Below are 26,834 nucleotides of genomic sequence, written 5' to 3'. Positions count from 1 at the left end.
TAATACTTCCTGAGGAGATTAAATGTTATTGTCACTCAACTTAGCTGGAGTTTATGTGAAACAGGTAGCTTATTAGAATTAGCATGTAATTAATAAATTTCCTAACTATAAATAATTGATTTTTGAGTAGGCAGTAAGAAGATATTTGGTATAGATGGTACAGTGCTCTAGAAGCATGAGGTCAAAAAATTCCTTTGCCTCACAAATCCCTCTGACACATCCTACAGCACTGAACAATACTATTGACAACAATATAGATCTGAAGGCTGTGTATTTCACACTTAGAATACATAGAATGTTTAAAAGGTTAAGAACGCTTCATGTTTTTCCTCTAACCATGCCTATTTCTTCATTGTAATGTGCTGACTGCACATTTTCCCCCACTGAGTCACTTATATCATGAAACAATCTATAATCTCATTTTTTAAAACCTTTCTGTAAAATACATAATCTATTCCCAAATGCAAATTAAGCGAACAATGATGAATTGGGCCCGCATTCAAAAAAAAACATTCAATTAAAAGTATAAGCAAATGCTCAAACGTTTTACCATATGGAAGTAACTTTAAGCAAGAATTCAAAATTAAACCTGTATGGGATGAACATGCTGAACTGGGAGAGCAGGCTGTGTTTGTAGGATAAAAAGGTGAGCACCCAGAAGTCAAGTGTAATACTTCTATTTACTGACTGATTCATTGTCCTCTTTTATCATGATAGTAAGGAAGAAGAGATGGGGGAGTGCAGTTCTCCACACCTGATCTGCAAGCAGAGAGACGTTACCATCTATACATGTGCTTTACTTGCAACTTGTAGTTTTTTGGTGCATGCGTGAGTATTTTTTTAATATCGTATGTGTGAAATGAGAAGGAGAAATGACCATTTACTATGATTTCCATGGTGACAATCCTCATTTTGTTGTCATTAAACTGTTTGTTAATGTTGGATTAACTACACATGACATCTGGAGTGGACATGATATAACAAGTAAAAGTATCAGAAAGTGAAACTTAGTGCTTTAAATTTTTTAGAGACATCAGTTTTCGAAAAGCTCTGCAATTCTGTTGTCTTACGCTGTCAGCATGCTTTACACAAGGCAAACAGCATGCGGGGAAAACAACTACTTACAGCCAAGGCTGTTAACTTGCAGAGAGGTTATGTCTTATGTTCTTAACCTTGGAATTTCAATCAGTGTGCCCTGGATATAAGAAAAGAAACTATGCATCATTTCTTTCAAAACCATTTTTATTTTTGAGGTATACATACATTTATATGCACTTCTAGATATCATACATCATTCACATTAGCAATAACTGAAATAAAATGTCACTTGTTTCTCTACTTTTGTTCTTAATATATAGGGTATACATTAAACAGTCTTGTCATGCTGCTACTGAGCTGCATTTGCAACATTTGTTAAGACTGAAATCCCATAAATAAATCATCTAAGAATTCAGCTTATCTACTTTTGAGGTGGCACAAATATGTTCACATATTGTATAAGCTGAAGGAATCTGGGATTCTTAGATTGAAGAAAAATAGGTTATAATTCATAGCAGCAGATAGTGCGATCGTCAAGAAAATGTACACTGTATGTGTTGACTTTTAATCAACAGGGGTAACAGCTCCTTTTCTGTTTAGTAGAAGACACTTCAATAAGTATTTAGAGATTCTGCTTTATTAGCACTAGGAATTTAGTAGCAACAGGTATGAGAACTCCCATGTTACCAATGAAATCTCAAGTTAAATGTTATTTAATACTTGCTAATTTTGCAGAAAACCAAAAGCAAAAGGAATGGTTGTGTGGTAAACATTTACGTCATCCATTTGTTACTGTTAATAATTTTGTCTGTGCTTCTTTTTTTTCACTATTTAAAATGTTTCTTGATTGTTCTTATTCGAGGATCCTGTTCCTTTCCAGATTTATGGATTTGCTTACACTTACGCACCACCATTATTTCACCCAAGTCAACACGTTTATAGAACTTGCAAACCTGAAACCAAAGCATGTCTCAATAAGTAAGTAAATCAGAATCTTTCCAAGTATAATATCTGTCAAATGTAATGTAAATACAATAATGGAGGGGGCTTTCTCTAAGGAGATAGGTTGGTCTGTTAACTACGTAGTAACGTTGTGAAATGTTGCCATTTCTCCACCTAAATTCCAAGGCCCAGGTGAAGCTGCTCCCCGTCTCATCATAGTTGGACCACAGCAAGCCAGACATTAGCCCAGGTACTTGTGGTTAATGTTTGGAGATCGACAACACTTTGCTGTTGACCACTCAGCTAAGTGGATGATGTGAAACACTCTCACTGCAGAGCAAAAGTTTGCTTTGGCGTAGTGTCCAGGATTTCTTTGGCAATTATTAATTTTGCTAAACACGGTATCAAAGTAGTGTATTTAAAAGTAAAGGTACTGTTTTCTTCTATTTAAACACAGTAAATATCTTCTTTTCACCACAGTCAAAAATCTCTGACTTAAAGCTTTTTGAGCCACCATATGGCTGTAAATTAAAATTTCTTAGGCAGGCATTTTTAAAGACAAAATAACTGAGGTCTAGTCTATAGTCAGTGACTTTTGTCAGTCCATACAAGCATGACAGGTATAGCGTGAAGGCTGTTTTTTCTTAGGGATCATTGTTCTGTCTTATGCTAACATTGCCCACATTTTGGTGACATCTTTCTTTATGTGCTTTGAGGAGTGTTACATTCCTGGTTAAAGGACATAAAAGTTCACTGAAATCCTCTCAAACTATTGTTTCATTTAGTGCCATAGGCATCACAATCACTTAAACATTTTTTCTACACGTTTGCCTGATTGTATTTCACATCAGCCTGGCCTGACTTACCCACATATGAAAGGTCACGTCAGGTTTCATTCCCTGTAAGTCAGCACAGCCTCTAGTGACAGCCTGGGGATAAATACAGATCTGGAGAGAGTAGCTATATGGCTTGTTTTACTATCGCTGGAATTTGAGCTATAAGAGGAAACCTGGCTTCAGTTTTTATCCTGCAGAAGCTGTTTCTTAAGCCAAGGAACAGAAATTCTGCTTTTCCCTGCAGTTTTTTTCTTTCTCATATCTAAGCTGACTACTGAACTATTTTGGTGGTTTCCGAAAAGCATGCTGGTGTTTCCTTATTTAAAAACAAAACACAATTTCCCACTCACCTCCACCCACCAAAACACTCTCTGTGCCTACTGATATAAATCATGTTAATGCCCTTCATTGTGATTTTGTGTTTGGACCTATTCTTGATCTACTTTTTCTTCCAGAAGGAAACTCCTATAAAAACCTTTTCTATAAAGGGAGATTGTTATAATTCTTCGAAGAAATAACATTTCAGTATCCTCACTATAACTTAATCAGAATTTGGAGCGCAGCTTCTTGTGTTCAGGTGGTTCCTTATCCCATTTTAGTTTTCCCTTTCAAGGCATTACTTTTTCAATTGGAACTTGACTTCACTTTTGAAATGGCATTTATGACCCTGGGTGCGATTCAACCATCATTAAGGGCAGCAGTGACTTTTGTCTGCAGCAGCTGCTCTTTGGGACTAAAAACCCCTTCAGGCTTCTCTCTAATCCTGCTCGGATGCAGGAATATACCCTGAGAATCCAAGAAGACTCTAACATCAGAGCAGTTTTAACAGTTCTATACCATTTACTTATAGTAAGCTATAGTATAGCGTACCAAAGAAAGTCAGGTTAATGCAGACAGTATAAACCTGTAGGTATCACTGCTGAATCACTGCAGAACTCGATTTGAATAACATAATGTGAAATTGCATGTAGAGGGTGATGGCTAATTAAACATAGAAAGAAAGGCAGAAACAGATCTCGTATGAGGCTGGATAATACATATGAAACAGTTTGCTGGCAGAGTAGCATCAGTAAATGAACATTTTGGCTAGACTTGCTTTTATTGGTTCATCAAGCAAAGCCAGTTGTACTTTCAAAAGCACTTTGATATCAGCCTTATGTCTATACTGGAGAATTAATTAAAAAATAATGAAAAAATTCCCTAGGGTTTATAAGTTGGAACTTTAAATTTTTAGAGTGGGTTTAAATTGATTTTTGCTAAGTAACTACTGCTAGTATTTCTATTTTCTGGGATTTCTTTCTATGCATGATTTGCATTCTACTGGCCTTCTTAATCTAGGCTTTAAATAATGTCTATCAAACTATATTATCTTGGTATTATATTGATAATGTGTTTTGTTTTCAGCTTGGCAGTCTTGTTCGAGAATGTACATCATTTATATTCAGGTAAGACTTTATTTGCATGAAGAAGTTCAAGTGCGGCAGCTTTTCTATTTTCCCTGGAAGGTTTTTCACATTTTAAGCATGTAACCATTCTAGATCACCTTTTCCATAGCTTGTGTAAGTCTATGAAAATCAAATTTGCTCTAGGCAATAAACCAGCTTAAAGCTGCAATACAGGCTGTAACCCTTTGGAAAGATGGAAAGAATTTATCAGAAGAAGTGTTGTGTCCCTTTGGCAATGTCACAATTAATTATCCTTCTGACATTGTATATCTAGCAAGTATATTGCCATCAAATGGCCAGGGCGAACTAAAATGTATTCTGTTTTTCCATATTTCATACAGAAAAAAAATTTAAAGTTAAGCAGATATTGTTATTATAGAAAGGGGAATATTGTGAAAACTTACAGCAAAGGCAGCTGTAGCGATATATTTCTAAGTCCACTGTTAATCTAGCATTTTAACATCTCCTGAATGTTCTGGTGTGTACCTTCTGCTGCTATCTTAAGTGTTATGTTTAACCAGAAAAACAGAAGTAGAAAACACAATTTATCTATAGGTAAATTGTAGCTGATCTTTTGATTGATCCAGGTGAATTTTACCTGCTGCACCTACATGTGTGGGTTAGTGTTGGGGGACTGACAGAGAGTTGTTCTGTCAGCTCTTCTTCAACTAACCTCATTACTCTGGGATTCTTCCCTGAGGCTATTTCTACCCCATTTTGTACAACTAGAGCAATGTGAAGAGACTGAAGTTTTGCAGAGACGTGAGTTTACAACATGAACTACTGATTTATCGAACTTCTTTGTTTGTCTGAGTAGCTGGTTTTCCTTCTACAAGACACTAAATTGTCCAATTAGATTGCCAGAAGGAGCATTTTACTATTAAGATCTGAGAAGGTATGTTTGAGGTGTTTGTGTTTTAAAATCTGTTATGATTAACCAATATTTTTTTCATAAAATTCTGTGGTTTTTAATGTTTAGGGTGAGGTTAAATATGGGAAATGATCAACAAATAAGATGTGTGAAAAATCATCATGAAAATTGTTTTGCTACCTTTACAGACGCAGTCTGTAATCATAATATTTTTAAAAATTAGAATACCTATTTTGTGCACAGAAAGCTGTGTACAATGTATTTCATGAACTACAGAAAATCTTAATGATAAATACAGGATTTTTCTTTCTGATGGCATTTACCTATCCACAGAAGTTAACATGGTTTTCAAATGCAACTTAGGCCAATGTTCAAAGAACTAACTGAAATATTTGATAAATACACACTGGTTTCAGGTGGATTGTATATTGGTAAAACTGTTTGTTACTCCACATGCAAAGCATCAGCAAAAGAAGGTTCAGTCTAAAATACGCTCATATCTCTAGCAGAAAAAGATTAGCAATAAAAAGCTTATGGAGAGCAGCCTACAATAATACTGTTCATAGATAAGAACCTTCTTTGATAAAGTTTCTTGTTTCAAATAAGATGAGTGCCTTAAACCTTGACAATGCACTACTAAAATAATTGCATCTGGAAGCGAGTATTTGATAAGCACTTCTTATATACATCACAGCTATAGCTCAACACTCAAAACTGAACATTTAATAAGTGGCATCTTCACAAATCACATCTATGGAATATTGAGTGAGATACAAAAAATGAGCAGATCCAATATTAATGACCACTTTGCTAAATGTAGTTTTACTCAAATATTGTGGGGCAACTGTAGCTGTATTTGGTGAATTTCCATTTCCACCAGATTGCTAGTGTAAGAACCTGGACTGATTTATCAGTCTTGGGGAGTACTTTTCAGTTTCTTGCCCTACAAGCAGCAATATACAAGACACTGACATTATATGCTGTTGTGTATAACAGCAGCTTATTGCTATTTAATTTTTCTAAGAATAATCATATATTTCACCACAATAATTATATTGTATCATAATTTAATTAATTTTATGGAAAATTGCAATTTTTAACTGTCGCATGAGAAAACACTTACTGTAAGAAGCAGTTTTTCAGACTCAGGAGTTAAAAATGAGCTCACATTTGTTCTACCCGTTTCAGATGCTACGTGTTCAAATGTATTTCACTGACCACTTCTGTATTGGTGACCAGCTACCAGAAAGATGGACAGAAGATGAGAGACATTTGTGGCTCAGCTAATAACTAGTAAGTCCACCTGTAGTAAGGTGTGTGGTGGTGGGAGGGAGCACGATTTCTGTGAGGTAGTGACCGTTTACCAAATTCATTGCTGGGGGCCTGGGGACAAACACCAGAGCGTGTGTCCCACCAGTGGCCCTGCTCAGTACTGTGACACAGTGGCTGGACTTGGCTGCTGTGTGCAGACCTGGCATCTGCTACTTCTGGTGACAAGTCACTTGGGAGCACGTGGCCTTTGACATCTGTGGTGGCCAGGGTGGGACAACCAAATCGTAAGTGCAGGCGGCTGCGCTCTTAAGCTCACAGGCTGATTTCTTGAGGGGAGGAATAAAAATAAACCTGATTCCTGCAGATCAAGAAACCCATGTGGATTACGGTTTGCTAATAACAAGATTTGCACTGATTTGGGCACATTAGGAAAAGCCACTAATATGTTAGCAACAAAAAATATTGTAATGAGCTAAAATGTATGTTAAAACTAAAGGTGATGAGTACTATAAAAAATGAAAGTCTGAATGAAAACATTTTGTAAGAAATATGATGTAAATATCCTGCTTTCCTAGTATTTCATGTGCTATAAAGCCAATGATACATTAACATGCTATTTAGTAACACAAAGCAATAAAATACAATTGATGAGGAGGACATTTTAATCACCAGCATTCAGTCTGAGTATTATTGCAAATCTCCTAAAAAATTGCACTCCCAAATTATGAACCTATTTTTGCCAGGTGATATAACATAAACTAAAACCAGTACACAAACTGTTATGATACTCGGGTGATCAGAGGTAAAGCAGTTATTTACATTACATTACTGTGCTACCCTCACACCAAACAAATCATTTAGAACAGCTTAGTTGAGAGGAAAGTACTGAAGTGGATATGGGGTGTATTGCATTAAGATAAATATAAGGAAAACATATATATGCTTTTGCAATGCTAGAAGCATTCCAAGAAAAAGAGCGGGAATAAGCATTGTATTTATAGGGGATAAAACTCAAGAGTACTACTAATGCAAAAATGAGCAATAAGTAACAGGAAAGGTTAGGTGAAGCAAACGAAATAAAAGAGAAGACAAAAGAGTAAAGTTAGAAAGAAAAATAGCCTGGAAAATAACCATGTCATTGCTTCAACAAAGTTGAAGCACACCCCCCCCCCTTTGTTTTGTTTTCATGTTGGGCTCCACAGAAGTGAAGAGAAACAATTCTTTGTCTGAAAGCCTCACAATCCAGTATGAAGGCCAAAATGGAATGCAAGGAAGGTACTGCGTAAAAGTGATACGCTCTTATAGTTTTATGTTTTGTGGTACATCAGTTAATTGGACTTAAATTGTATAAGCTAATTTTAAAAATCTTGAAGATGAAAATGCAAGAAAGATGGTGGTAAACTTCAGCATATCTATCAGGAGTTGGGACAGGTTGCCAAGAGAGGCTGTGGAGCTGCTATCCCTGGAGTTTTTCAGCACCCAACATGTAAAAGCCCTGAGCACCCTGATGAGAATTCAGCACAAACTTGCTTTAGGCAAAAACTTGGAGTAGGGACCTCCCGCCAGCCCTCCAGCCACAGTGAATTTGTAATTCTTTCGTTTTCTTCTAGCTCTAATTCCGCATGTATCACAAGCACTATCTCGCTCATGTTAGTTAGCAGATGTACTTTTATAACCTTGAGAAGAGATTTGCCTTCGAACTACAAAAGGTGGGTAGGAATTGATTAATTTAAAACAACAGAATCAGTCAGAAATGGATAACCATGAGCAGATGGCATCATTTGAGGGGAAAGAAGCCAAAATAAACAAAACAAAGGAGAAAGGTGGAAAAGCAATGAGCTGAAATATTAATTCAGTTATTTCTTATATGAGAACTAAACATATATTTGCGGTAGTATAATTCCACTGATTTTGATGATGCATGATATCGCTTTTAATGAAAGTAGTAAGTTGCATAACATTTACATTCAACTTTTCATCAATAACTATTTTGTACCAACTTTCCAGTATATATAATTTTAACTTGTCTTTCCAATTCTTAAATCTTTTATCTACTCTCTGTGCTCATTCTTTCAACTCTCAACCATATCTCTTAGCTTTTCTTTTTTTTTCCCTGTCTGCTTGAAAAGTTGTTGTGAAAGACAAAACAGATAAAATAGCAGAATAATGAAAGTGGATGTCCCCTCTGGTGAGATCTAGATTTCCTCAGTGGAGACTATATGACCTTCTTTCATTTTTGACACTTGAAAGCTTTCTTTAATAATGTCATTTCAATCTAATTTTATCTAATCAGCATGTTAGATGTCTTTTAAAAGTACTCCCATCTTTTATTGTTTTTAGCAACCAATTAGTTCCCAGCCCAACGAGTCCCAGTTGCTCAGCTGTATTCTGGGGATCTGGCATAGCGTGTTGGAATAAATCACTCACTCTCTGCCCCTTGCAGCCTTAAAATACAAATAAATGTAGATGAGTGCGGTGACAATGGAAGAACCAAAACAACAAAATCATCTGTTTACCCCTTCTTAAAGTCAACCTATGTAAACCTTTCTAATGCCAGGATGTTCTTTTTCTGGCAAGGAAGCAATCATTTAAGGAAGATTGTGATTAAGAAATATTTCTTCTACTACTGCAGATTAATATGCTTTCCTCTGCTAGACCTGATCACATTTAATTATCTTCTGTCCTTGCAATGATGATGTGACTCTCTTGATTATAAGCAGGTTGTACGCAGCCAGCAGAGGTCAAGTTGCCAAAGGTGGTACCATACATCAGTGATGCCAAATTACTTTTATGTACTTCGAGTTTGAGCATATAGTTAAGCTTTGCTTTTTTTTCTTTTCCTCTTCTGTGTTGAGGTCACTCTGACTGTTTCATTCTATTTATGCTCTCAATCTCCTTTTTTTGACTGAGGACATTGTAGGCTGAACAGGAATCCCACGTTTTCAAGTGTCATACTGAAAAGTGATTTCCCGCTTGAAGTTCTTCCTCTTTATTAAGTACTTTCTGCAATACATCTTAGTTTATTCTGATACAGAATGACTGAGGCCAAAAGGTATTTCTGTTTCCAACAGCTGCAGGCAGAGGCCTGAAAAGGCTTGTGCAAGCACGGGCATCACAACTGCAAACATCTCACATGTGGCAAAGTCCCTGGAATTATAGCTGGGACCAGGGTGCCAGTTTGGCGTTCCTCTCCCCACTCCATTGTGTCAGCTCCGAGGTGGGACACTTCTCTTTTCTTCCTCTCTAAGCCAAGAACAGTTCCAGGAGCAAAAGGCAGTTTCAGTCTAGATCACCTGCTGTTTCTTTACTTGTATTTTTATCTCTTCCATATGATGCTGGTACCTGAGAGAAGCCCAAGTTGAACGTTCCTGTCTTTTTTCTGGTCGCTCTGCTGCACATAAAAATGTGGTTGTCTGAGGTTCTTTTGGAAACTCTGAAAAGCTCCTTGTCCTTTGCATTTGCAGACATGGATGTCGATCATAGGATATGGCTGGTGTGAACAGCAGCGTTCCCCAGAGCGCAGAACTCAGGTACAACACGGTATTGCCATTGCAATAATTAAAACATGCCTTGGTCTCACATGGTGCACATACTGAGACTTCAAAACTGTAATTAAGTTTTGGGACTTGTGCAAAGCTTGGGAACACGCTCTGCTTATTTATAGCATTAGGATACTGTTATTTTGGAATAATGTTTTCCAAAATAGTTGACTTAAAATAGGTCTGACTTCAAATGATCTACAAATTTATCTTCTAAAAGCCTAACAAATAAATCAAATAGACAAGTGTATATGTAAATAATAGAAAATAAGTCTTAATTGTCAGAAGAGTCACTTAATGTGTATATATTAGATGATATGAATAATTAACTCAAATTATTTGTTTTGTGTGTTTAATATTCTATTTCTTTACTATCAAAAATGACCATTTCTAGACACAAGCATAACCTTAGTGGTTAAACTGAAAAACTATGCATCTGACTGCTCATGAAATCATATCTCTACTAAATCGTATTAACAAACATATCAACAGGACAGAAATGTTCCTTTTCTCTTTGAATAGTTTAGTTATCACACTGTTTGATGGACCAAAGTGTATTTCTCTGACAAAACGAATTAAAATCGTAAAGCTGTAAGAAACACGTGAGCACATTGCATTTCATCTTTGTCTCCAATCACCCAGTTGGACAAATGGGTCTTGCAGTTACTTGCCTCCTCTTGAGCTCATTTGCCCAAGGCAGCAAACCATAGAAATTACAGGTACCAATTTATCAAATGCTTGTAGTCAGTTAACTCCCTCTCTACCTGCCACTATTCTATAGCATTTTATTAACAGAATCTTGACCCAAGTGCACTAGCAGCTTGAAAGTTCAGGAGGTAGGATGTAACTTTCAAATCAAATATGAATGATGTGCATTTTATGTTTTCAATGCACGTTAGTGTATCTGAGAATGAATGTGCTAATAAAAGGTGACATTTTATCAATGGTATTGTGAAAGCCTTGTGAAAAGGACTCAGCAGTTTTAGCATATGATATAAATGGACAGGAGAGACTTGATGGTTAATACACAGGGGCTCTAAGTTTGCATTTGAATTTCCTGCGGTGGGATTTAATCAAACCAAGGCCATGCATAACATGCAGTTTGCTACACAAGCGAGCTTGGATAAATAAAAATAATGGTGCTTGAAATACATTTTTATTAAATATAAATAATTTATAAACCCATTTTAGATTTTTATATTGCTCTGGTATTGGTATAATAAAGCAATTTGGTTTAATAGCTACTGAAATTATACGTTTAAAAAAGTACCTTCATATACAAGAGGAAGGAATTTTCTCTTAACATGTGAAACTGTCTGTAACGTTCTGTTGCCTTTTTTCTAAACGAGCTAGAAATGGAGGAAATAATCTTAATCTTGATTGAAATTTGTGATTAATTTTTTAATCAATTAATTACAATGATATTTAATTATGAAAATTCAAAATTACTTACGAGTATGTAAGACTTCTTAATTTCATCTTTACCTTTTTCACTGTATTCAATGAAAAGTTGAATAAACGGTGTAAATACTGAAGAAATAAAGGACTACTTTCCATTATACACAATGAAAATGACTGCTTAGTGTCCTTTTAATTTCTCTTAATTTATTTTGTTGTTCCGTACCCCAGTGTTTAACTTTGTAGCCACACAAGAAGCCCTTGAAATGAATTCATAACCAAGGCAACTTCTAGTTAAAAAAAGGAGAGAGAAGAACAACTCCAATGTTTTGTGTTAGATGAGATTAAAAAAAACTTCCAGGTAAAAAGATTGAAAACATAGTTTATCTCTTGATTCTGTTTGCAGTTTGTATACTATTTTGTTGGTTTATATTTTTTTTTAATAAAAACCAACCAACCAAAGAATCAATCTTTTTTTTTTTTGGTTGGCATTTACAGCCAACTGAGTGTTATTATCTATATAAACACACTTTTTGAAGTGAAGCATAAGGAAATAAGAATTTATTCCAGGTAACTCACGTTGCATGACCTGTAAAATGAACATATCTACTTTTTTCTTTTTATGTATTTTAAACTGCTTTATGGGGCAGCAGCTTCTGCCAGCTTCTTCTGTGATGAAGATGATGTAAACTTTCTTCTTACTAAACATTAAGGCTTTTCCCACAAAAGCGTTCAGTTTTAATGTCCCGCATCGTGGCGCGTTCATGAATGTGGTGTTGGTTTGCCACATCGAAGCGCCCGCATCTCTTTGCATAGAATTTTCCAAACGTTTTTTCCATTTCTCCAGCAACTGATATTTTTATTCTTCCTTTAGGATTTGCATCTTGGAGCAACCTCCTCCTTCCGCTCTTCTGCTGTGCTTTGTACCGCACGCCGTGACTGACCCCTTGGAGCCAGTGCTTGCCCAGTGGCCAGGACCTGCCTCCTCCTGGCACCCCCATCTCTGCTTTACTCCGCTACAGGCTCCATGTGGAATCTGCCTTGATTTTGGTGACAATGGTTGATGGCGATTGTAATGCTGTATATAGGTGTCTTCATGCTGGTTTGGCTGGATGATCCTGCAGTTTGAATTGAGGCTCCAGCTCTCCTTTGGCACATTTATTCACTCCTGTATTAATTTACATTTCCTATTATATCTCTAACAGGAACTCTCTAACCAGTCATTACTTTATGCGTATATTAAATGTTAATTTTACAGTTATTAGTAGAAACCTATATTCTGCCCAGGTTATATATCTCTTCAATGCTATTTTGGACGTTTCCCAGTTTTCCTGGCTGCAGAATGTCACCAGTGTGTTCACTAGGCGTTGGGTGGACTAAATACACCCAGATCTTGAGACAAGTACCCATTCCCTATCAGTCTCATCTTCATGCTCATTGTTTTAACAAAACATTTTAAAGCCCTCTGAGCATTCCTTTAGCCTACCACATATACAGCTCACAACAGTTTTCACAAAAAAAAAAATCATCTCCTGTTTTGCAGTCTGTCTGGTTTTCATCCAAGTACCGAAATGCTGCTTTTTAGATAAATTTTCGCACCATGTTTAATACTTCTGATTACATCTCTCAATTGCTTCTCTCACGTCTTTGAATTCCACGCTTCTGTCATAGTGCTTCTGCTCTTTTCTGGCCCTTGCGCTGGTGGTTTTTGTGTAGGTTTGTTCTCCATTAGCAGCTCCTGGGATTTCTGTTCGTGCTCAGTCTGCCTCTTTGCTGTAAATCCAGTGTCGTCCTTGAACAACCTCATCCATTTACATGGACAGTTAAGTGTCTGCCTAGAGGCAGGAGTTAATTACTGTATTGTGTGTTAGACAAATTAGCATTGTGTCGAAGCATCACTCCGCTTCTAGGACGCTATTTGTTTCCTTGCCCGGTAACAATGGGCAAACTTTCCACTTCAGGCTAAATCTCCGATCAGCTATGTTATGAAAAAGAGAATAAAATGTATTTATATTTAATGTTATGCTTCTGTGCCTGCTAGTCTGTTGCAGGAAGAAAAAGACAATCTATATTTTGTTGCTGCTTTCCTTGGAGTTCATTGCCGTGTGTTAGTCTGCTGCCAGCATCCAGGGAGCGGGATTATTATTCTCGTCATGTGGACGTTTTCTTTTCTCCGCTGACTGAGAGCCACAAACTTGTCAGAGAAAATCTCTGATACATTTGTACCTTTGTCCCTTTAAAATTCATTCGCGGCAGGCATCACATGTAGTCAACCAGGGAAAAACATCTTTCTTTATAAAGAAATTAGGTGTGTTCCCCAAACAGCATTTCTAACAGCTGATTTCCCATATATTATTCTAGCTCTGGCTGTGGGAATTGCATGCTTGCAGACAGCTGTGGAATGATTATTCATGTTTCATATCTACCAAGCTGAACGTTTTGTTCCTTTCCAGGAACAGCGTGGAAGACCTAACCCAAGTTAGCTGGAAAATGACTTACAATTTTACTTGACCTGGCGGATCAGTGATCTTCGGAAGATTTAAGGCCTCCAGAATCAACAAGTGTGAGAAGTGAAGGAGAGGTCATGCTCATATTGAAGTCAGTGACATATTTTCTCACTGCTTCAATGGAATCAATGGTATGACCAGCACCTGGGAGGGGAAAAAAGTAAAATGCCATAATAATTTTCCTACTGGAATTGGAACATCTGAACATTTCTAAGTTGAAGAAAGTTTTACTCTTATCTTTTACATGGTCTTCCCTTTTGGTGCTGGTGTAAACATCAGGCTTCATATTTTTTTTCTCTTTTGTATATGTAGATAATTTCTTTACCTATTTTCCAAAATTATGATTGATGTAGCTGCTTTTACAAATGAAACTGAAGAATGTGTGCAGATGCCCTTTATAGGAAGAGACTTAAGTTTTCTCTCTCTCCCTTTCTGGTCCAATAAGCGTTGATTTACAAAATGTGGAACAGATCCCACAGGACACTAGAATATTCAGTAGCTTGGTAAATATGCAGTGATATGGGTTCAAATATTTGCTCTACATCACGCAAGCAAGCATGATTTAAACCAAGGTATCTTTTTATTAATGCCTGTTACCTGTTGGCTTCTCTCATTTTTATTATCAAGATTAGAGAACTATGCTTGGGCTACCGAAGCACATCACCTGGGCAAAGTGAGGAAATCAAGTAAAGACGGAAGATGATGGTGTTCCCTTAGGAGCTGATCTAATCTGAATATTAAAATATTCTGTGTAAGAGGAATCTTAGTCTGATTTATAACTGTTTAAAAGGTAAACCAAAGTGCTCCCTCGTGTCAGTGTGATAAGACTAAGGATTTTGCTGTAAGGAATTGTACCGTGAGCTAAGATTAACGGCAATGGTAGAGGTGTGTTTGTTAATCAGAAACTACGAGAAAAGAAGTTGAAATGCTGCTCCGTTGACCCTCACCTTTCTGTGTTAGAGGTCAAGCAAACAGCCCGTTCTTGACCCGAAGGTATGCTTAATATACTCTGTATGATTTAGCTGAGATGGTGCATTTTTCATGTGGACAGATGGGGACACCTTCCTATGCTTGACTTCAACCTGACATCTACGTCCCACTGTGCACTACTCCTTATAGGTGGAGTTGTGTTGTGTTACAGGACAGAGGAAGGTCAGGAGCACGTCCTTTGTCCCCAGCCCCTTGTGACTCCAAGTTAAGCACCTGCCAGCACTGTGTTCCAGAGCCACAGAATCACAGACTGGTTGGATTTGGAAGGGATCTCTGGAGATGATCCAGTCCAACCCACCTGCTAAAGCAGGTTCACCAGAGCAGATCACACAGGAATGTGTCCAGGTGGGTTTGAATGTCTCCAGAGGAGGAGACTCCGCAGCCTCTCTGGGCAGCCTCTTCCAGGGCTCTGGCACCTCAAAGCAGAGAAGTTTCTCTGCATATTCTGATGGAACCTCCTGTGTTTCATTCTGTGCCCATTGCCCCTCATCCTGTCATTAGGCACCACAGAAGAGAGTCTGGTCCATCCTCTTGACACCCACCCTTGAGATATTTATAAGCATTGTTGCGATTCCATCTCAGCTTCTCTTCCCCAGGCTGATCAGCCCCAGCTCTCTCATTCTCTCCTCAGAAGAAAGATGCTCCAGACCCCTCATTCTCATCCTTCCTAACCTGGGGAGGCCAGGCCCAGCCAGTTCTCCTGCAGGAGGAAGAGCCTTTACCTCCATGTAGGTGCAAGTGAGGATCTGTACAGCTGCCAGGAAGCTTTTGTATTTACCACTTTTGTCTACAGAAGTTTGTGTGTTTATTTAGACAAGGAAACTGAGTCTCAGTAAGGAAAACAGTACGTGGCTTCCCTGACCTTCAGTCCCCGGGTGGACGTTGACCCCTGCGGCATGAGCGGTGGTTTCCACAGCAGCGGTGCGGGGAGTTCCGAGCTTCGCTACACCAACAGCGCGCCGGGGGAACCCCGTGAGCCGATGGAACGCGGGCGGGAGCGCTCGGCCAACCGGGGCGGGCTCTGCCGCCCCCGGGACACCCCCCGGCCCGCAGGCCTTGGCCCCGACGGGCCCCGACGCCGTCACTTAGCAACGGCTCCCGGCCAATCGGCGGCGCTCTCGGTAACGGCCGACAACCCGGAAGCAAAGCGCGGAAGAGGCGGGGCGGGGGGCGGCGGCGGGACGGGGGTGCCCGCCCGGTCCCTCCCTCCCTCCCCGCGGGGGCACCGAGCGCTGCCGCGGGCACCGCGCGCAGGCGGCCACTGTCGCACCCAAGCACCCCCCCACAACCGCCGGTCCCAGCGGCCCCACACGCATCTCTCGGTCAAAAAACAAAACACCCCGGCGCCGCCGTCCGCACCGGCGCCGCGCTCAGGCCCCTCCTGGCCGGTGCGTCCGCCGGGCCCGGTCCGGCGGCGGCGGCAGCGGCGGGCGGAGGAGGGGGCTGCTGAGCGGCGTCTGGCGGAGCCAACGGGCGGCGGAGAGGGGGGCGGGCGCTGCGGGGGTGTCGGGTTAGAGCGAGGCGTGACCCAGCTGACGGGCGCCGTGCAGAGCCGGGCGGCGGGTGCGGAGCCGGAGCCGGCGGGGAGCGGGAGCAGCGGCAGCAGCGGCGGCGCACGGCGGCGTCGGTAGCGCTCGGCTCTGGCGCGGCGTCTCCTCCACCCCCTCGTGAGCCTGGGGAACCTGCAGCTCAAAGCCGCCGCCAGCCACAGCACCATGTACTCCGGCAACAAGCGGAAAAAGCCCTGGCGGGAGGAGAAAGGTATTCACCGCCCTTCCCGCCGCACGGTGCCGGGCCCGCTGCTCCCGCCTCCACCTCCCGCTGACTTGTGCGGGGTGCAGGGGGTGTCCTGTCCCCTCGGAGCCGCCGCCCCGCCGGGGAGTTGCCTGGCGGCGCTTCCCGCCGCCTGGGCTGAGGTGACGGGAGGGGGGGAGGGCGGTGCGCCGGGCTCTCCGCCCTGAAACACCCGAAAACCGCGCACCCCTCCGACGGACGGGGCGGGGGGGACCCCGGGTTGCGGAATTCTGAGGTGTTGCCCCCCGCGTTGGTTGTCGCTGACTGACTTTGCCCGTGAGGAGAAGGGCGGTGGGGGTGGGAAGTGCCCCTCAGGGCCGCCCGCCCCCGAGTCACCTTGGGCAAGTGTTTCAGGCCGAAAAGTTGGGCACGTGCTGCCCAAACGTGCCTTTTTCTCGTTTTAATGCGTATGTTTTTCAGAGGGGGAAAAAATGGTTTATTGGTACGGCAGGTTAAATGCACTGTAGTGTAGTTTCTGGCGTTGATCAGCCAGGGTGAAGCGTTGGGGGTATGGGGCTTGCAAAACACACACAGCCCCCTGTAAGAAATACTTATTCTGGTTTTTTTAAGGGTCCCCAGCCTGTGTAGTGTCAGCTTATAAACCCCCAGCGTTCAACTCCAGAGTGTGAGAACCATGGGACAAGCATTTTACGCAAACTTTGCCCTTTAGATATTTTATATTGATCACTTCTAAGTTTTCTTTCTTGTCTTCCACCAACCCTGTGGCTGTGTCTGCATTTCAAGCCAAGAAGGCAGAAGACTAGTTCGAAGGAGGGGATTTGTCCTTGTTGTCTGTGGCAGAAATCAAGTGCGTGTTTCTGAGGGAAAAAAGCGTTAAAACAGAAATAAACTGAGCTCTCTGCAGGTTAGCTGCTCCTGCCAAACTCTTCTCAAAGGAAGCAAGTTTTGTTACGTACTTTTTCTTTCAAAACTGCCTTACAGAGCATGTTTGTGTAGTTAAGGTGAGGAAACAAATTTTTGTCAGATGTCTAAGTTGTTTCCAATAGTTAAATCTTCTCAGGCCTTGCAAATGTGTGATCAACTATAACTGACTTTCCCTGTGCAACTTCTTAATGCTTTATGTTGTTACCTTCAAAAAACCACTGGTTTTGTGCTGGGGACAGATGGGGAAAGGTTTCTTGTAGGCTCTGGTGAGTGCTCCCGTTGTTCATCTCTTCCAGCTCTGCTGCTGCCTGTGTGAATTCGCAGCCTGGCTTGTAAACTCGAACCCTCGACAGGAGGGTTGAGCGGAGGGGCTGAAGGGTAAGCTGGGAACCTGGACGGCAGACACGCGTTGCTTGTCTCGGCTGTCAGGACGGTGGTCTCCATCGGTATGGCGATGCTGCTGAATGCAAACCGGAGCTTATGATTACTGCTGAGATTTTTCTCTCTAGGGCAGCATATTTGCAAGTGCTGGCTGGCCAGAACGCGGTGTCTCTTTGTCTAGTGAGAACGAACAGTGTTTGCCAGTCTTCTGCTCCAGTAACTGCGTTCCAGCACCGTGCTCATGATGCTGGCCCTGGGTATTTTGAGTGAGAAGGCCAGAAAAAACTTCAGCGTTTATTGTTGGCTTTGTTCTTCAGTTCGTGGCCCTGTGTGACTGATCTTACCAAGTGCCTTCTTTGCTACAGAGGAAAACTGTAGAAACCCAACTTCCTACCTAGACTGCACTTTTGAAATAAAATCATTTCTTAGGTGCATTTTTGCCTTTCCCAGGTGCTCCTGAACCCTCGTAAAGCTGCTGTGCTCGCTGGTTCTGCTCTTCCCAGGAAGCTCTGAGCGCAATAGTTTTCAGCCTGCTACATTCTGCAGAACTTTCTTCTTAAAAAGTGCCAGTTGCTAAATATTGAGTTCAAACCCACTGACAATACGCTTACTTTCCTTAATTACTTTCTTGGTAATTAAAAGTTGGTCCCCATTCTCCCAGGGTGGATCTTACTTGAGGACAGCTGAAACCGAGTAGGAGCAGGACTGGAGTTGATTTCGGTCTTACAGCACAGGACTGGTCTGTTCGCAAGCTTTCAAGGCACTTCATAAAGCTACATGCAGAAAACTACTTGTAGCTGAGGATGGTGAAAGCATCTTCTGGGACGTCCCTATACAACTCAGACTCAGTTTAAATTCTTCCTGCTGACTTGCAAGAGCGGAGTTTTATAAAACCTTACTAGAGAGAGGAGCTTGTGTTTTGAAGGCACTGAACTGGCTCTGTAACCTCTTCAGCAAAGGGCAGTTGAACTTCTGCCTGTCAGTCTCTCAAACCTGACATGCACAGAAACACTCTCAGGTTTCCCCTGCTGTGGTAGTTCCACTGCGCACCTTAGATACTTGGTGTTTTGCTTGAAGATCAAGTAGTGGAGTTAAGTGTGTATCTGTTGTGCATCATGGTGATCCTAATCTCATTAGCTTTACTTTTGCATGTGTAAATATCCAATTAAGATACCAAGCCTGAATAATAGGAGAGAAATGTTTTTGTCAACTGAAGAAATTGGTAATACTGTCAAAAGAAAAATCAAAATAAATAACCGAGTCTGTGCTCAAAACCTGCCTTTGGTTATTGGACTGTGGTAATTGCAGCTTGCATAAATAGAAAACCTTATTTTGCAAATAAAACCCATGAAAGTTATTTTTCTTAAGGTTTGATCTGAGAAGCAATTTCCATGTTTAGCTTACTCACTGCTCCTTCAGCTTGAGATGAAAATATATTTTCATGTCTGTCTAGTGCTTTATGCTAAAGGCAATAATGTGGGTCTAGCCCTCCCCTACACCCCTAAAAACTCCTGAATCATCAAAGAGCATTTATTAGTGATTAATGCGTCAAGAAAAACTGTTAGCATGGTAATAGTAGCACAGTGCCGCTGGTAAAAACAGACCCAGAAACTTGATTAGTGTATGAGTATAGTTTTTTTTTCCCCCCCCTCCTTTTGGAAAGGGAAAAGCTCTTCTGCATCTTGTGCTGAGCTCATACTAAGTATTGATGAGGTGGGGAGGGAGAGGAGGATGTAGCTGGAAAAATCAGGTACAGGGTCTTGCTGAAGCATCAGGGTTGTTTGCGGTGTTGGGTCACTGGGATGTGTGTTCTTTTTTTTCTTTCTTTTCTTAGAAGTTGGTCCATTTATAGCAAGTTCTGAAGAAGAGTGCAGTTGGCAGTAGCCGTCACAATTGTACAATCTTTGAGGCTTTACTTTTCACTAAATGGCTTGTTATAAATAAGAGCCAATCAATCGATTCTGAGTCAATCAATCGATTTTATTTAGCAAGCGGTAATTAGGCAAAACAGCGCTGGGTGACCGGGGGAAGCTCAGTTCCACCAACAGGCACACCAAATCAACCTTTCGTATGTGCTTATATACGTTATACGTTCGTTTACGTGCTGGGAATTTCCGTCTCTGGAACTTTTGTTATCTGTTGCAACATCCGAGCGCTTTGTTATCTGTAACACCATCTGGGAGTCCTATTATCTGTGGCACCATCCGGGAGTCCTGTTATCTATGACACCATCCGGTAGTCCTGTTATTTATGGCACCACCTGGTAGTCCTGGTATTTATGGCATTGTCTTTAACTACTACTACAAGGTTCTACAAAACATAATCAAACTCGCACAAGCACAGTTACTGCTTACAATAATATGCATAATACAATTGAATCCTACTCGATTTGTTCAACATTAACAATTTTGACCATCACTTATTACAATTCCCCCCTTTTTTTTTTTACTCATTTATTTGTTGATCAAATCGAGTTACCGCTTTTCGGGCTAGTAAGGTTATTTCAGCTTCTTCATCAGTTCCATGTTTCTGTAGCAACATAAGGTGTACCCGCTCTATACGGTTTTTAACTAGTCTAATAAGTCGATTTAGGATACAGGGTCCAAAGGTTAGGGTGAGTAATAATATCATCAAGGGTCCAGCTACTGTGGATAGCAATGTAGTTAGCCACGGAGACTGAATAAACCAAGACTCGTACCACCCTTTTGCAGCTTCTCTTTCCCTTTTTCTCTGTTCCAGTCTCTCCCTTAATTTTGCCATCGAGTCTCGGACTACCCCTGTGTGATCTGCATAAAAACAGCATTCTTCCTTCAAGGCAGCGCATAGTCCACCTTGCTGTAAGAAAAGGAGATCCATCCCTCTCCTGTTTTGCAACACCACTTCAGATAGTGAGGTTAGAGACCTCTCTAAGGCGGTTATGGAGTTTTCAATTCTCTCTAGGTCCTCATCTATCGCAGTCTTCAAGGAATTGAATCCTTGATTTTGTTGAACAAGTGAAGCTATCCCTGTTCCTGCTCCGGCTACCCCTAACCCTAGCAACGTAGCTAGAGTAATGGCTGTAATGGGTTCCCGTTTGGTACGATGGAGCCCTGTATCCCAAATATCATACATTACATTTTCTTGATGATACAATATCCTTGGGATGATGGTAACTAACATGCAATACTCTCGGGAACTGTTGAACACCTTTAAAGACACACATGGAGTAAGTCCCGTCCTGGAACATATCCATTTTGTTCCATTCGGAGGAATAATATATCCTGTGGTTTCATTAAGGCTCAGTACGATATTCCCACAAAGTGGTCTCTTGGAATTTGGTACTCTACCTATACAAGTCCCTAACCCAGTTACATGTTGCATAGTTATCCCTCTTTTCTGCTTTTCCCAAGGACATTGAATAGGCACAGACTCCTTGCTTATGGTATACCGACGATTATCCCCTATAGCTTCATAAAAGGGTGGATTAACATTATAACACAACCAGCAACCCATGGTTAAGTTGGGTTGCGTATAGTTTAGAGTTTGATAAGCAGCCAGGATAATTCCCCATAAAGGATTCAAAGATTCCGGGGCTTCAATATTCAGAGAGTTCAAGGCTTCAGTGACAGTTTCCTTTATTACTATTATATTCTCCCTCTCTACTGTCTTTGTCTCCCTACCCAGAGAGGGAGGCGATTTTACTACTGGATTGGGACCTATCGCTCGAGAGGTCGGTTTAACTTCTTCTTTCTTTATGAGAAACATGCCTCCTCGATCAGCACCCGGTTGATAATATCGCATTCCCCAGGTTTTTCCAACAAACCATCCACTATGTTCAGGATCTGTTACGTTAAGGAATATATATTCACAGTTGCCATCGGGTGGGGTGTACCCGCGGGGAGCTAATTGTAGGGAACTCCTTTCTCCCGAGGGAGGAGTGCACCCTGCAGGTCCCCATCCAACCCTTAAGAACTTATCAGTATTTGCCCGAGGAATTGGCCAGTTTGAAGCAATCGTTTCACACCCCCAGTAAGTGCAGTAATAATGTCCTGGGGTATTACAATACGAGGGTCCTGTACTGGGGCACATATAAACCCTATTTTGTTAAAGCATGGCTCAATTTGAACTAATTGGCATAAGGTTACAGTAAAAGAAGGTGACCCTGATGTGGTCTGTTGTTGTATTATCGTTTGGTCCTCCCATCGATAGAGAGTCCATTTAAAAGGTTGGTGGGAACTCCCCTGGTTTATTGCTATTATTACCGGTAAGGTAAGGAGGATTAGGGAGAGCGACCTGGCCCCTGGTTGGCTGAAAATCAGCCAGTGGAGGTTCATTTTGTTGAGGGTTGTTCTGCTTAAGGAGATGCTTTATTTTAGAAGTCTTCGGAGGCACTTGCCAATCCCCACAAGGATACCCCTCTGCCTTGCCCTGGGCCTACTCTGTTGCTTCAGAGTAGCCGGGTAAGTTATCTTCTCGGCAGCAGTTGTAGTCTTCAGGGGACTGCCTCCTAAATTCTCTCCTTGTTCTGTCACAACCCACTTTCCAATACTGAACCCAATAGGGCTATCTTCAAATACAAGGGTTTTGCCACTGTCCCGAATCCTCACAGGGTTTGGAACACTTTCTCTTGGTTATTTCCCAAATGTCTGGACTTTTTTACTGCTGTATCCCGCACCCGTTACACACACGACGTACTCACAGATTGCATTGCTTACATACAGGACATGCGAAGGGCGACTTATGTAATTCCCTACAATTGTCCATAAAAAGCCTAGTGTCCAGGGCTATGCGTCACATGTCTGTTTCCTCTTGAAGGTCAGCTTCAACTCATCTGGATCACCGGTGACTTCCCAGTCTGTATGTAGGATAGGACCTTTTACTCGGCTAGCGTGTGTCCATCCTCTTTCCGCGGTGCGGACTGCGGTATCTGTAGTGAGTAAAACAAGGAAAGGTCCCTCCCAGCGAGGGGTTAACGATGATTCCTTCCATGTTTTTACGAGTACTTGATCTCCCGGCTTAATACTATGTATTGCTACATCTAAAGGTGGTCTTTGAACCACCAGGCCTCGCTTTAACAGTTCTTGCCTCCTTCTCATGAGTTCTATAAGATATTCTTGTAACATCTTTTCTTCCACTTTAGGGTGTTCGATTGGTTTCTCCAAATCATAGGGCATTCCATATAACATTTCAAAGGAGGAAAGTCCTGTATCAGCCCTCGGTTGTGTCCTTATATTCAAGAGGGCTAAGGGGAGGCACTTTACCCAGTTCATTCTGGTTTCTATCATTAATTTGGTCAGGTGCTTTTTAATTTCTCCGTTCATCCTTTCAACTTTTCCTGAACTCTGGGGGTGCCAAGGAGTGTGATACTCCCACTTGGTTCCCAGAGCTTCTAACGTTTCTCTAATTATTTTGGAAGTAAAATGGGGTCCTCTGTCCGAATCAATAACTGACATGATCCCATATCTAGGTATGATATGCTCTAATAATATTTTTACTACTGTCCTCGCAGTGGCCCGAACTACCGGAAAGGCTTCGACAAAGTGAGTTAGGTGATCTACCAAAACTAGGAGATACTTATACCTGCCTACCTTTGGTAATTCCGTAAAGTCTACCTGAATCCTTTCAAATGGCTTCTTGGCCAGTTGCCTCCCCCCAGGGACTCTTTCCCTAAGACACTGTTTATTTATCCTTTGACAGGTTAAACATTCTCCAACGATTCTTTTTGCTAAATCATACACTCCCAGGGTCATATATTTATTAGCGAACTGGTCTACCAGGGCCTGTACTCCCCAATGGGTTTGCCTATGAAATTCTCTTAAAACTCGCCAAGCCACTCCTTTCGGGAGCATTTCCCTCTCATCAGGTAGCCACCACTTCCCCTCTTGTTCGACTACTCCCATTTGCCCCAATTTCTCCTTTTCCTGATTTGTAAATCTCATAGCATACCTAGTTTGTACAGAGTCCTGTTCAACTGCTTTTATCACCAGTAACGCAGCTTTCTTAGCTTCCTCATCTGCTAAATTATTCCCTCTTATACGCGTGGAGGTTCCCTTCCGATGGCCCTTTACATAAACTACCGCGATTTGTTTGGGCCCTCTTAATGCCTCCAAAGTTTGCTTTATTAAGGTCTCATGTATTAATCCTTTACCCTGAGAATTCATTAGTCCCCTCTCTTCCCAAATTTTTCCGAACGTGTGAACCACCCCAAACGCATATTTAGAATCTGTAAATATTGTTCCTCTCTTATCTTTTAACAACTGTAACGCCCTCAATACTGCGAACAGCTCACAAGCCTGCGCCGACCATCCTGAGTTAAGCGGACCTGACTCCTTAGTTGTCCAGCTATTTCCATCTATTATGGCGTATCCTGATTTCCTCTTTCCATCCACTACCCGCGATGATCCATCTACAAATAATTTTTCTCCACATAGCAACTCCTCTTCTTCTAAATCCTCTCTTATTTTGACTTGATATTCTATTACCCTGATACAATCATGGGAAAGAGATTCGCTCGGTTCCCCATACAAAAATTGGGCTGGATTCTGCAAGTTAGTGGTTTCAAGCTCTAACTTAGGAGAGTGCAATAGGATCCCTTCATATTTCAATAACCTAGCATCCGTAATCCATTTGTCAGCTTTCTGCTGCAATACCCCTCGTATATTATGAGGTGTGTATACCTTTAATTCCCCTCCCATAGTTATTTTTCCAGCTTCTTCAACTAGGAGAGCAGTAGCAACTATGGCCTGTAAACAGGTAGGCCAGCCGCGACTAACTGGATCTAATAATTTGGAATAATATCCTACGGGTTTCTTTTTACCTGCCCATTCTTGTGTTAGGACTCCAAAAGCTGTTCCACCCTCCGTGTTAACAAATAAGTAAAAAGGTCTTCGGGCATCTACCAGACTCAGTACTGGGGCATTTACTAAATCAGCTTTTAAGTTTTCTAATTGTTTATCATCTTCTGTACTCCATTTCATCAGACCTTCCCCCACTAACTTCTGATATAAGAACTTAACCTTGTTACTGTAATTTTCAATCCATTGTCTACAGTAGCCGAAAAGACCTAAAAGTTGTCGCACCTGCCTTTTATTCTTGGGAGGCTGGAGGGATAAAATAGCATTTACTCGATCTGGATCCAGCTTCTTAGTCCCTTTGCTCAACCAGTGCCCTAAATATTTTACCTCTTCCTCGGTAAATTGCAGTTTAGATCTTGATACCTTTAAACCCTTTAGACTCAGGAAATTTAATAACTTAATGCTGGTGCTTCGCACACTATCTTGACTTTTTCCAGCTATTAATAGATCATCTACATATTGTACTAAAACTACTCCAAGTTCCAGGTCAAAATTCTCCAAGACTTGTTCCAGGGCCTGCCCAAAGAGGTTTGGAGATTCAGTAAATCCTTGTGGAAGAACCGTCCATCTAAGTTGTTGCTTCCGATGGGTATCAGGGTTCTCCCACTCAAAGGCAAAATAGTCACGACATTCTTCTCTCAAAGGACAGGCCCAGAAGGCATCCTTTAGGTCTATTACACTATACCAGGTCAACTCTGGGGACACTTGGCTTAATAGGTTATAAGGGTTGGCCACTACCGGAAATCTAGTTACTGTTCTTTTATTTACTTCACGGAGGTCTTGTACTAGACGATAGGACCCATCTGATTTCTTTACAGGTAAGATGGGGGTATTGTGGGGCGACATACATGGTTCTAGTAACCCTTGTTGTAACAATCGATTAATGACTGGTTGCAGCCCGCGTCTCCCATCCTGTGATATAGGGTATTGTTTAACACGTATTGGTACTTCCGGATCCGTTATTGTCACTGTAATTGGTGGAATATCTAATTTTCCAACCGACTCAGGAGTGTACCATACTTCAGGATTGATCTTAGCTTCGTCTTCGGTTGTTAAAGCGTACAGTTTTACTTTCAATTCTCGATCTTTTACCTCCAAACTAATTCCCAATTCGACGATTAAATCCCTTCCTAACAGGTTATATTCAGCTTCAGATACTAATAAAAAGGACCCTACCCCTATCCGGGATGGGGATTCTACTTCCACTCCTTTAATTATGGGTACAGAAAAGGGTTCTCCTTTTGCTCCTATTATTTGTACTTTCTCCGAGGATGGAGTGCATCCCCAGGGTACAGTTTGGACAGTAGATCTTTCTGCCCCTGAATCTACCAGGAATTCCATCTCCTGGTGCTGGGGACCTAATTTCAATTTTATCAAGGGCTCTGTTGTTTTAGAAGTCCCCAGCAGATAGAGCCCCTGACACCCCTACTCGGCAGAATACATTTTCTCATCCTGTATACGTTTCCTACAGTTCCTTCGCATATGTCCCTTCCTCTGACAGTAAAAACATTCGATTTCCTTCCAGTCCTTCAGTCCGACTTGACTTCCCTGAGGTGGCCCATTCCCACCTATGCGTGGTGGCCCTCCCTTCTGTGGAGCCGTCCTCTGTCCCTCTCGAACTGCCGCTACTAAAATTTTAGCTTGCCTCTTCTGAGTCTCTTCCTCCCTTCTCACATAAACCTTCTGTGCTTCCCTTAGCAACTCATCCAACCCTTTCTCTTGCCAATCTTCCAACTTTTCTAACTTCTTTCTAATATCCGGCCATGACTTCGCCACAAACTGTGTTTTTAAAAGAGCTTGCCCGACTGGTGTCATCGGGTCTATCCCAGAATAAAGCTGCAAGCTCTTTCTTAGTCTTTCTAACCATTCTGTGGGAGTTTCATCTTTCTTTTGTTGTTCATTAAAGGCTTTATTTATGTTCTGCCCTCGAGGGACAGATTCCTTAATCCCTTGGATGATTATAGTGCGAAGATCTCCCATATGGCCCCTGTGTTCCGGGTTTTGATTATCCCAGTTAGGACGCTGCTGGGGCCACTTAATGTCAGCACCCGGCCCTTGTTGGTGTTGCTGGTCCCAAACTCTCATCCCAGCCCTCCGAATCAT

The 26,834-nt window shown here is 41.5% G+C and overlaps 1 protein-coding gene and 1 long non-coding RNA gene across 7 annotated transcripts in view; one reads left to right on the top strand and one right to left on the bottom strand.

Annotated features, from left to right (window-relative positions):
- Positions 1-1,224: 1,224 nt before the first annotated feature.
- Positions 1,225-16,132, bottom strand: LOC110364885 (uncharacterized). Its single transcript, XR_010471914.1, has 2 exons — positions 15,701-16,132; positions 1,225-13,992 (listed from the first exon to the last, which is right to left on the bottom strand). It is a non-coding gene; the product is annotated as an uncharacterized LOC110364885 (long non-coding RNA).
- Positions 16,133-16,351: 219 nt separating this feature from the next.
- MACROD2 (mono-ADP ribosylhydrolase 2) overlaps positions 16,352-26,834 on the top strand; it is an 869,250-nt gene continuing 858,767 nt past the window's right edge. For 2 of the 6 annotated variants that reach the window (XM_065059857.1, XM_065059852.1), the window contains exon 1: positions 16,352-16,599. In XM_065059857.1, the coding sequence (XP_064915929.1) occupies positions 16,554-16,599 (46 nt within the window). In that variant the 5' untranslated portion in view covers positions 16,352-16,553. Of the gene's footprint in view, positions 16,600-16,644; positions 16,755-26,834 lie in introns of those variants that run through there. The other 4 variants (XM_065059851.1, XM_065059850.1, XM_065059855.1 and 1 more) reach the window with 3 other exon arrangements.

Source organism: Columba livia, chromosome 3 (assembly GCF_036013475.1).
Source record: "Columba livia isolate bColLiv1 breed racing homer chromosome 3, bColLiv1.pat.W.v2, whole genome shotgun sequence".
NCBI lineage: Eukaryota > Metazoa > Chordata > Aves > Columbiformes > Columbidae > Columba > Columba livia.
This window is presented reverse-complemented; position numbering and strand designations above follow the sequence as displayed.